General features: G+C 34.5%; 1 protein-coding gene across 1 annotated transcript in view; it reads left to right on the top strand.

The window, feature by feature from the left end:
* The window catches only part of LOC136990491 (E3 ubiquitin-protein ligase lubel-like), a 71,548-nt gene that overhangs the window by 21,445 nt on the left and 38,020 nt on the right, over positions 1-12,083 (top strand). Inside the window, exons 2-3 of the mRNA XM_067288876.1 lie at positions 343-422; positions 7,881-9,130. Coding sequence (XP_067144977.1) covers positions 398-422; positions 7,881-9,130 — 1,275 coding nt within the window. The 5' untranslated portion in view covers positions 343-397. The remainder of the gene's footprint in view (positions 1-342; positions 423-7,880; positions 9,131-12,083) is intronic.

The raw sequence follows: 12,083 nt of genomic DNA, 5'->3' as shown, positions 1-12,083 counted from the left end.
TTGCTATTTTTTAAAACATTATTAAGGAATACACTTTACTTATGTTGTTTAATTGCTATCCATTCTTCTGATAGATCCTTTGTGATAAGCATAAATTTTTCTGAAGAGAAAAATTCATATAAGGAACACACTGGTAGTTGACTATTTCAACTTTAGTGGTACTATTTCACTTTTACTGTTCCTTGTATGATTTGTTCTCTTCAGTAAAATTTATGCTTATCATGAAAGACACTACTTATTGATCATACGTAGTACAATAAAAATATAAATTTATAAAATTTTAATTTATTGAATTAATAACTTACTTAATATTGATTATTTGTTGTTGTTATATTTTGGTAGAAACAGCATACCTGATCTTTCTCCATCGCTGCTAAGAATTGGGCAAAGATAAATCATGGAGGAAAAAAGTAGCTTAGAAGGTATTATTATATGTTCACTGTTTAAATAGGAATATTTTATTTATCTTTTTCTTTCATAAATGTTAATAATTTAAAATTTGAATGTATTTAAAAACTGAAAACATTTTAAATAACTATACAAATATTTTACTTTTATATAATATACAAACTTTTCTAAACCTTTATATACAAGCAAATATATAAACTTTTTTATATGTTGTAAAGTACACAAGAAACTTTTATCTTTCTTGTGTACTTTATTTCAAAGTGTTCCAGTTTTAGTGTTCATTTTGTTTTTTATTTGTTGAATTTTTAAACCCATCACAAACCCAAACAACAATTTTTTTATGTATATTTTAATAAAGGAAATGCATTTTGGGTCTTAGTGACCCCTTCTCAACAATTCTTTTATTGATTTCAATTTATTTTTACATCATTCATAGAGTGAAGTTACAGTCGACTATTTTCAAGAATTTATTATTTTAGAAAAGAAATGGATGTATAGGCCTCTATATATATATATATGATGTAGGCCTATGTCACACTAAACCTGTCTAAAATGGAAAAAAAAAAACTTCAGAATGGCATGATTTTTTACATTAAGTTTTACTATAAGCTAAAAACCTGTCCAAAGAAGAAACAGAAGGTTTTGGTTATGAAGGGCATTACTTAACATGAATAAAACAAAAAATTATGATTTCACTTGTAAGTAAATAAGTAAAATCACCTCCAGTTATAACAATCGTTGCAGAGCATGACAAACTGTATTTCAAGAGCAATTTCGAACCTTGTCAGTGAAAGAAAGGTCATATGATGAGGAGACATACAGGCAGGATGTTGTATATAATCAAAAGCAGAATTGTATATCTTTAAGAAGTGAGAATTTTTAAGAATCAGAATGACTTTCAAAGAATTGAATTTTCAAGAACAAACAACAACTGTAATTCATGAAAACAATGGGAATAAGGTAACATAATGATGCTAATTTGCCTTGTGTGGAGTAGTTAGTAACTAATTAATGCAAGTATTCGATAACAAGTTGATTAAAATGATGATAATTACAGATTGAAGTAAATGATTATGTTTAGTGCATTAAAATTCTTTGAAAGCCACATCACAGAATAACTTGTTCTCTGTATTACTGTAATGCAATTAGAAATTCTGATGGCAGAGTGAAACACTAGTCCTTTATTCTTGAATTGACTTGTTAGCTATTATGTTACCCAGTGTCGGCCCAAGCAAATTCAGTGCCCTAGGCAAATGACTTTGAATTCGCCCCATTTAAAAAAATTTGCAACAATATAAAACACCTATGTAAAATAGAGTATCTAATTTTTATTCAAATACGTAATAAAACAACATAGTACAGGATTGTTTATTTATTGTAATTTATGCACATACTTTTGCCATGCCGCCCCCGAATTCAAGCGCCCTAGGCCATCACCTACTTTGCCTATATGAATGGACCGACCCTGATGTGACCTCATAAGGATTGTATCTGATAGTGCTGCTTATTTGAATACTTATTACAAGCTCTTGGAAAGAGAACTTTTTTTTTAATCAAATAGTTCTCAATTTTTGAATTCAAATACTCCCATCTTTAGTTGGAATCATTTTGAATTTGTGAGACTCTGGATAGGGTCCAAATCTCTTGCCGAAATTTGTTTAAAAAACTGTTTTGTTTTGTAATTCCCATCCACCCAGGAGTGAATTTTATTGGGAATTATATGATAAATGAAAATAACCGATATTAGCACTAAAACGAATGAACTAAACTAAGATGTACTGTACATTAAAATTACTCGACAATATCTATAAACTAATACTATACAATTATTTCCTGACAAGCATTGTGATTCAAGATATGTTCACTTCCTTTCATGGCTTGCTTTGCTTTCTTTTATCATAGATTCTGTCAATCTTCCTTTCTTTGTCCAGTGGTCATCTCGTATGAGAGTGAAGTGAATCTCGAAGAACCAAAAAGGCAAAAAGATGATTTTCCCTCAGTTCCAAAGGTTTTTATGTCCTCTCTCTACTTTCCATATGCCATCGATCATCTTCCAACCAGGGTGCACTGTTAAAAAGGAAGTTCTGTTAGACGTCAGGCGCACATCTGGCAAGCCGAGACTGTTATAGTCTTGGGTGATGGTGACCAACTGAGGCATAATGACAGTACCAAGTTGAGAAACAAATTAATATTAAAACAGATGAAATAAAATAATAAAAAAATATGAACACGGAATGGGAGTACCACAGTTTAGAATAGAAAAGAGTGTGTGAAATGTGGAATCCAATCTCTCACTCCTAATGGTTACAAAAACAACATACAAATATTTTTAACAACTTATCATACAAGTGCAACTGATAATATTTATGCCAGGGAGAAAAATACGTTATTCTGAGTTATGAGGAGAAATTTTGAAAATTCAAGAGACATCTCTACCTGGTGTCATGATCCAATGAGACATTAAACATTGACGTCAACTTTACCATGATCCTGAATTTGGTCCCAAAAAGCCCTTGTCAACAAGCAAAGGACCACTTGCAAAGTGAGGATGGGTGGGATCGGGACCAACAAAAATGTCCAAACAGAGTTGTGAATCCTTTGAAAAGCCCGAAATCAAGGACGCAGAGGCTTATCCCACAAAAGTTTCACACATACTAGTTAGTTACAGATACCCTACCCTAAGTATGACAACTCTCTCGGTGCACCATTCTCTTGGAAAACCCTTTGATTGGTAAAATAACAATTTCTTTTTTCCCGTTCCAGCAATATTTTAATTACGTAAAAACGTTTTCAACTGCTTTAAGCAGCCATCATCAGTTAAACAACAAAAAAGAACGTAGAATTATAAAATTATGAAAATAAGAACGAAGAGTTCTAAATTTATGAAAAATTAAACGAAATTCTATTGCGTTCGTGCAAATTGTCGGTAACGCACTTGCGCGTTAATCCAAACGTAAAACAAAAGGTAGTAACATATCAACCTAGGCATCATAAAATATTACATTAAATATTTACATTAAATATAACGATAAACTAAAAGTGGCGTTTTAATGATGTTCTGTTGCTTTAACAACGCTCCGTTAATTTAGGTTATCGAAGAAGGATTTCCAGGCTGATGCTAACGTGTCCGCATCTCTATGGTTGATGCAGTTTGTGGTTAAATGAGCTCTGTGTATTTCCATTTTTTCAATGTGTTTAACAGCTTGTCTTGATCTTGCGGCCCTCACAATCAAGGCTTTATCCAAAATACCATTATCCCTTGCTCTTTCGCAAATGCTGCCAGTACCGTAGAATCAACATTCTTGTTCACCAACTGCTTATGCTCATATACTCTCTGTTTTAGGCTCCTCATCGTAGCGCCAACATATACTAGATCAGTGTTAAATCAATTATCTCTAATTGGGATGGAATATACTCCTGTTCTGTCATTGTGCTTTTCTTTTCTCTTATCGTTTCTCAAGATACCGTACACCATTGGGTTACGCCTGTATATTACGTGCAGATTCCTATGCCTCGCTACCTTCTTAACTACTTTACTTAAAAACGGTATAAAATCCAGAACTAAATTTCTTTGCCCAGTTTGGGGTTGTTGCTGGCCCTGTTTACGTTTATGCATTCTCGTAATCAGGTCATTGATTACTTTCCTCCGGTACCCATGTTGAATCGCTACGTTTCTTATGTATTCTAACTCATTATAAGTATCACAGACATTCGTGCAATGCGTGTGAGGGCCGCAAGATCAAAACAAGCTGTTAAACACATTGAAAAAATGGAAATACACAGAGCTCATTTAACCACAAACTGCATCAACCATAGAGATGCGGACACATTAGCATCAGCCTGGAAATCCTTCTTCGATAACCTAAATTAACGGAGCATTGTTAAAGCAACAGAACATCATTAAAACGCCACTTTTAGTTTATTGTTATATTTAATGTAATATTTTATGATGCCTAGGTTGATATATTACTACCTTTTGTTTTACGTTTAGATTAACGCACAAGTGCGTTACCGACAATTTGCACGAGCGCAATAGAATTTCGTTTAATTTTTCATAAATTTAGAACTCTTCGTTCTTATTTTCATAATTTTATAATTCTACGTTCTTTTTTGTTGTTTAACTGATGATGGCTGCTTAAAGCAGTTGAAAACGTTTTTATGTAATTAAAATATTGCTGGAACGGGAAAAAAAAGGTTGTTATTTTACTGTATAGAAACAATTCCAGTAAGCTTTATTTATTCCTTTGATTGGACCTTCCAAGTTTCATTGTACCATTTTTCATTTTGGACATTGCTGTAGCTGACAAGAGTGAAGACACCTGAGATCATCATAAATTTAGGACCGTCATCAGGACTTTTACCCAATTAACTTGTTTTAGAAAATAGGAGATATATGAAATATTGTAAGCTATTTTTTTGTATCCAAATAAAATGCATTTTAATTGTAAATGGAATTCTTGCCTCAGTGCCCATTCCACCCATATACACTGATCCATTCTGAATTCACTCTTGCCATTCTGAATGACAATTCATTCATAACAAGAGAGTGTCAACCATGTTACTCCAGATAATATCAAGTCCATGATTAAACCTCACAGGTGGTACTCACAAATTAAATGTAGTAATAAAATCTTTTCAATATATGTAAAAGTGATCTTACTATAAAAGTGAATGTAACTATGTGACATTGAGGTGGTGTAGCTTAAAGATAAATACAAGAAAAAACACTAAAACCTGTTGAAAACTGATACTTGCCAAAATGGAAAAATTACTTTGATATTGTGTGATTCTGGTTAACACAGATTTTGCTGTATAGTGATCAATAATGTGTAAAAATAACTGAGCAAGGGTTGTACATATCTCAAATGCATGTTATTGTCAATAATGTAAAGATGAAGAAGTTAATAAAAGAATTGGTGTTTTAATCCTGAGATTTGTGACTGGCCTGTAAATTTAACAAGCAAAAAGATTTTAGTCACCCTTAAAAATTTTTTTTTGTTTGTATATAGGCTATTTCCAAAACTGAAACAATTTATAATAGTTCAAGATCGTTCAAATTTTTGAAAATATGAAAACTGTTATATCTAAAGCTAATTATTATTATTATTATTATTGTATTTATCTATATAGTGAAGTTTTTGCTGAATTGTATTATCTGTTAACTAGTTTTCTTAATTACAAACACATCAATAGTAAGTGGGTCTATATTTCATAAAACTTCCATAATTTTGTGTGGATAACCTCTTATCTGTTAAAAAGTCAATTTGAAATCGGATATGAGTTATCTATTGATTTTAATTTGCAATTATGAATTCATCAAACAGCTTTTACTTTTTTTTGTATAAGTAAGAAATATATATTTATGGTGCAGTTTTTTTACTGTTTTTTAGAACACAGTTTTTTAAAACACTTGTTAAAAAATTAAAACTTTAAAGGTTAAGACAAATTAGATAACTGTTGTTTTTTTAACTATAACTGCATTTTATCAGAGGCAAAACAATACTAAGGTTCACAAAATGTTAGCATTTATTACTATGCATTTCAGATGCAAATTTTGTTTCTTTTGCACCCTCTCTTCAGGTAATACAGATCTAAATTAGGGAAAAACATATAGATAGTACAAAACAATACAACATTTAAATGATTTACATTATATAAACTGACCTCTTTTGCTAAACACAAAAATGCTCCATTTAGTTACCTATCCTCAAGGCATTGTTCTACCAGCCTTTGTCTGTTTTCGTGCTATTTTAACCTCACCACAATTACAAACAATTTTTTAACTGTAAATATGTAATTTTAAACAAGATGTATACAAGTTAACACCACCTTACAAGATATCCCGGAAGTAATGGTATGTTGTAACCTATTATAATATAAAACAATTTGTAATATGAGAAATTCATGTTTATGTTTTATTATGTAGCCGACAGAAGAGGGGCTTATGCCCAAAATGCATCTTGGCCAACAGGATATTCTCAAATAAAGATTGATGTCAGTAATTCCCAGTGTCTGTCTATGCACCTAGTCGTGACAGTAAAAACAGATAAAAGAAGATACAGTTTCAGAATACATAACCTTAGTATTGTTTTGTCTCTGATAAAATGTGGTTATATTTAAAAAAAACAATGGTTTTCTAATTTATCTTAACCTTTAAAGTTTTAGTTTTTTAAGAAGTTTTTTAAAAAAATTGTCTTTTGTTGTCTAAAAACAAACTTTTACTCTGCCTTAAGTCATCAATAGTGTCTTTAAAAATTCTGAAAAATCTGTTACAAATTACAGACATTCATCCATTATTTTCCAAAGATATGTATATGCAATAAAGATACAGTAATCAGTACCACAAAAAGCAGGTGACAATTTTGACCCTGGGACTAGCAAAACAGCAAGTAAAAATCTGTTGTAGAGAAGCAAACTGTTCAGAGACAAACTCTGATACTCAATGTGGAAGTCACCCAGCTGGCTAATACAGGTATACCTTGCTTTACGTCGGTAATTGGTTCCAGGAGAGGTGACATAAGTCAAATTTACTTGTGTAGTTACGATGTAAGTCGAAACTACGGTGGAAAACGCTAATAAGGAGCACTTAAAACCACTAAATAAGACGACAACACAAACACAGATGTTTTCATGTTCCGTTCTCTAGGATTTATGATGATTATATTAACATTTACTGTAAATGTACATATTTTAATATGGTTTTATGTGCTTTTAATGCTTTTCTAGTGATATTACAACTTCAATATTTGTGGCGGATGGATGTAAAGTCAAATAAAATTACTTAAACTCGATTTTTATTTTTCCATATACTTTTTTGACAAACGACGTATAATTGAGAATGACGTAACTCGAAACGACATAATTCGAGGTATACCTGTACAGTCTTACGTTCAGATTCACATAGTAAACATTTCTAGAACTTTAAAGAATATTTTTTAAAAAATCTTCTATAGAACATTATCTGGGATGGAAATATAAAGTTGTATCCGAAAATGTTTATCTTTTAAAATGTTCTTTTAACTTCTTTATTTTACAAGTGTAAGTTTAAATCTTTAAGATTTTGTTGTTTAGCATCCATTTTGCATTTTGACATTTATGAAGTGTAGGCATTTCTATCTCAGTATTCTATTTTTCTGTATCATTTTTTTATAATTATATTTAGAATGAACTGTAAAGAAAGAAAAAAATATGAAAAGCACTTTAATGTTTGAGATGGTACTTTCTAAACTGAAGACTGATAAGTGTCATGTTTTCAAGTCACTTACAATGGTTACAGTGGTATGGGTTATGCAGTGGTTTTATTTTACTTTTAGCAATTTTCTGTAGGGTATATGCTAATGCAGTTTATGTACTTTTGTAAGTTATTCACATGAAATTATGGTAGTAAGTATGGTAGTTTAACATAGTTATAAAACTGGTATTGAGATTAAAATGTTTGTGTGATATATACATATATAATAATCTATTTCTAGAACCTTCTGGGCATGTTTGTGATCTTTGTGGAGCTGTATCACCATCTATATTTTGTTCTCAGTGCAATAAGAGGTACTTTTGTGGATCTTGTGATGATATGTATCACACTCACCCAAAACGACAAACTCATGTTCGTCAGCCATTGATAGATACTAAAACTGAAAGTCCTGTTCGCCCACCAAAGAAACGATCACATCTCCAAACATCTGCTATTTCTGGTTCTAGAGATTCTTTTGTTGAAAAAGAACGTTTAGATACTTCTGGAGTACCAACTCCTCCATCAAAGCGAAGGTCAAATGTTCAAACTCCTGTAGAACCATCAGTAAGTGCCACAAGTCTTTCTTCTCTTCCTGAAACATCTAACATCTCTTCTGTTTCACCTTCAAAAAGACAATCTGATATTCAGATGCCTGTTGAAAGTTTGATAAGTGATGAGAATTTGATAACTGTTCCAGAAAAATTAACTGAATTTATAACTATTCCTGTTCCTCCACCAAAACGAAAATCTTCTAGAACTCCTGAAGTCGTGAAAAATATTAGCTGTGAAAGCATTTCTGAAAAAACGAAAGATGAATCAGATGTATTCAAGATTCCACCTGTTCCTCCTCCAAGGAGATCACATTCCCAAACATCTGTTGACAAAGGAAGTACAGAAAGTTTAGAAAAAAAATCTGTTTTAGAAAATTTAACTTCTGCTCCTGTTCCACCAAAGCGAAGATCACATTTACGAACACCTGAGAGTGAAACCAGTTTACCTGCTTTAGATGATGATAAAGAAGTATTATTTTCAAAAGAGCAAAGTATACCAGTTCCTCCCAAGAGACATTTTCACAGAAGGACTCCTGATAGTGTTTTGAGTCTTCCAGCTATGTCATATCATGTAGAAGCAATGTTTTCGGGTGATTCCTCAACATTACCAATCATACCTAAAAGGAGTTCACGTTTGAAAACTCCTGATAGTGTAACAAGTCTTCCTACTTTACCTGATCAGAAAGAAGCTATGTTTTCTAGGGCCGATATTCCTACACCTCCACCAAGAAAATCAATTCGAACATGTAGTAGTATTACTAGTCTTCCTAATTTTTCCATAGAATATACTACCGCACCTACACCTCCACCTAGAAGAAGATCACGGCTTCCAACTCCAGAGAGCTTACCTGATAGGGAAAGAGCTTCTGCTACTCATTCGCCTACACCTCCACCAAGAAGAAAAAAGCGAGAATTAGAATTAAGCAATTTATCATTACAAGTGAGTTGTAATTTTAAAATATTTATAGTATATTAAGTATTATAAATGGATAACATTGATTAACAAAATATAGCTAAACAACAAATTAACAAATGTAAACAATTTTATATTGTATGCAGTTAATGATAGGATATAATACAGTGGTTCCCAAAGTAAATGCTACCACCCTGTGGGTGCGAAGTAAATCTAGGGGGAGTGAAAAGAAGAAAGTGGGTGGCAGGGGTGCTGGAGTCAGGGTATTGACTGAATGGTTACCATAGATGAGTGTTGGGGTCATCAACAACCTTTCCCTTTCCTCTGTTAAAATGAATAAGAAGAAACATTGCATTTAGTGGTTTCCAGATGTGGAGAACAATGTACAGTAAGGATGCAAAGTATGAGGTTCTTAGAAAAGTATTTCTAAGAATATGTGGTGACCAAATCGGGAGTTTACCCAATCACTACCAGAGGGAGTCCTGAGAAATATAAAGACCGGTTTGAACATGTGCCCTTCACTTTTTTCGACTTCTCGTCTCTGTGTGTGAACTATTTTTAACAAGTGCAAACTTTGAACTCTTTGTTGGCGAATACTGCCACATTGGTGACCTGACACAATCCAATTTCATCTGGACATTCTTCCTATCAATCCCAATGATTTTTTTCCCCTCATAATCAGATCCACCACTTATTTTATTTTGTGATACTTTTGGCAATCACATGGCCACAGAACGATCTCCAAGTAATTCCCTGTGTCTACACTAAGTAAGCATATCATTTTTTTTTCTTGCTTAACGGAATTTCTGTCTGCTCGTATGCCTGGCTGTTCAACAATTTGTACATTTTATATTAAATCAAATATTGTGCCCTCATTCTTTTGTTCTGGGAACCACCATGCCTCTCAGCGCAGGCCAGACACAATGGCCGTTAATGTGACTCGTGTCGCTGTAAAACTGCCATTTTAGAAGCCAAATCCGACATTATGGTTCGCGCAGCTAGAGGCACAGTTTGCCATCTGTGGAATATCTGCAGATTCAACTAAATTCAATCACGTGATTTTCACAATCAAATCCGATGTGCTCAACTCTGTCAGAAACGTCTCATAGAGCTACACTCTGAGAGCCAAGAATCAAAGATTCGCAAGCTTCTGCAAGGTTTGGAGTTAGGGGACCAGCGTCTGTTGTTACTATTAACGCATATGTGTGCTCTTGCTGGCGAGACAGTAGAGGAACCTCTATTATAATCTCTGAGGCTATCAAGATTACCAGTAAACATACAAAGTATTCTTGCCACACTAAGTGAGGAATTATCCCAGCTAGCTACGATAGCTGATAAAATCTTGGATCTGACCATCAAACAAAGCATAAATTCTGCTTCAAGTCAGCAGTCAATGCATTCTTCCTCCTTAGAGTTTCAAATAGAACAGCTTACGAAGCAAGTAACAGAGTTATCGGCCATAGTGAATCGCAAACAAGCATGTGACAAGAATAGTACTTGTTCAACATATAACACCAGGAAGCATAATCAGTCCCAAGGCTGTTACCATCGATTCAAGGAGCCATCCAATAACCAATGCTTCTACCACACCAATTTCGGCAAGAGATAGCCAGGAAATGCACACCTCCCTGTTCTTTTCAGTCTGTGGAAAACTAACAGAGTGGCTGTCTGGGGCCAACAGTTTCAACCGCTCGATTGACCGAATTTTCATGGCCGACCCATCTACGAACTTGAGTTTTTTGGTTGACACTGGTGCGGATGTTTTAGTGATTCCAAAACCTCTCTCCCCACAAGCAAAAAACCCCGGGAAGCTAGTCAATGGCACGAGAATCTCGACTTATGGCACCAAGCTACTAACGCTAAACTTTAATCTTCGAAGAAGCTTTCCATGGCCGTTCATCATTGCTGATGTCACTCAACCGATTATAGGCATCAACTTCCTAACTCACTTCAACCTCCTTGTGGATGCACGGCAAAACCGCCTCATAGATGCATCCACGCAGCTCAAGTCCAAAGGTAAGGAACGGCCCAAATCAGCTGTAAATATCACCATCACCACCTTACACAAATATTCTGAGTTCCAGTGATTGCTGGCAGAATTTTCATCAATAACAAATCTGTTGCTTGCAGCAACGAGGAGCAGCAAGACCTCCATTTTTCACCACGTCGAGACAACAGGCCCACCTGTATTTTGTTGCAGGCCAAGGCAGCTAAGGCAGAGTTCAGATATATGCTACAACAAGGCATCTGCCGCTCATCAAAGAGTCCGTGGGCAAGCCCACTGCACCTCATTGCCAAGCATAACGGTGACTGGCATTCCTGCAGAGACTATTTCCATCTGAATGCTGTTATGGTATCCAGTCCCACACATCTAGGACTGCACTCAAGTGTTAGGGATCTACAATCTTCTCTACACTTGACCTCGTAAGAGCCTACCATGAGGTAACTGACCATCCAGCAGACATTCCAAAAACAGCAGTCACAACACCTTTTGGGTTGTTCGAATTTCCGGTGATGACATTCGGCCTCTGTAATGCAGCCCAGACCTTCCAGAGGTTCATCAGCCAAGTCCTCCATGGTCTGGTTTGCTGCGTACCTTACTTTGATGACATGCTGGTCGCACCCAAGAACAAAGAAGAGCATTTACGACATCTTTGAGAAGTTTTTCAACGTTTCTTCGAATATGGCATAACCGTAAACCCTTCTAAATGCTCCCTAGGACAGCAGATTGTGTCTTTCCTCTGCCATAGAATTTCAGCAGAGGGTGTGAGTCCACTTCCAGAAAGAGTTTCATCCATCTGAGAGTTTCTCGAACCCACTACCATCTGAGAGCTGTGCCAGTTTTGGCAATGTTAAACTTCTATTGCTGTTTTCTGCCCAAAGCTGTGCAGGTACAAGCACTACTCAACTCTTTCCTAGCTGAAAGCAAGAAAATGACAACAAAAAATAGTATGGACTCCAGAAGCACGACTTGCATTCT

Source organism: Centruroides vittatus, unplaced genomic scaffold, assembly GCF_030686945.1.
Source record: "Centruroides vittatus isolate TY-2023 unplaced genomic scaffold, ASM3068694v2 scaffold_944, whole genome shotgun sequence".
Lineage (NCBI taxonomy): Eukaryota > Metazoa > Arthropoda > Arachnida > Scorpiones > Buthidae > Centruroides > Centruroides vittatus.
Note: the sequence above shows the minus strand (reverse complement) of the source record. Positions and strands in the feature narration are given on the sequence as shown.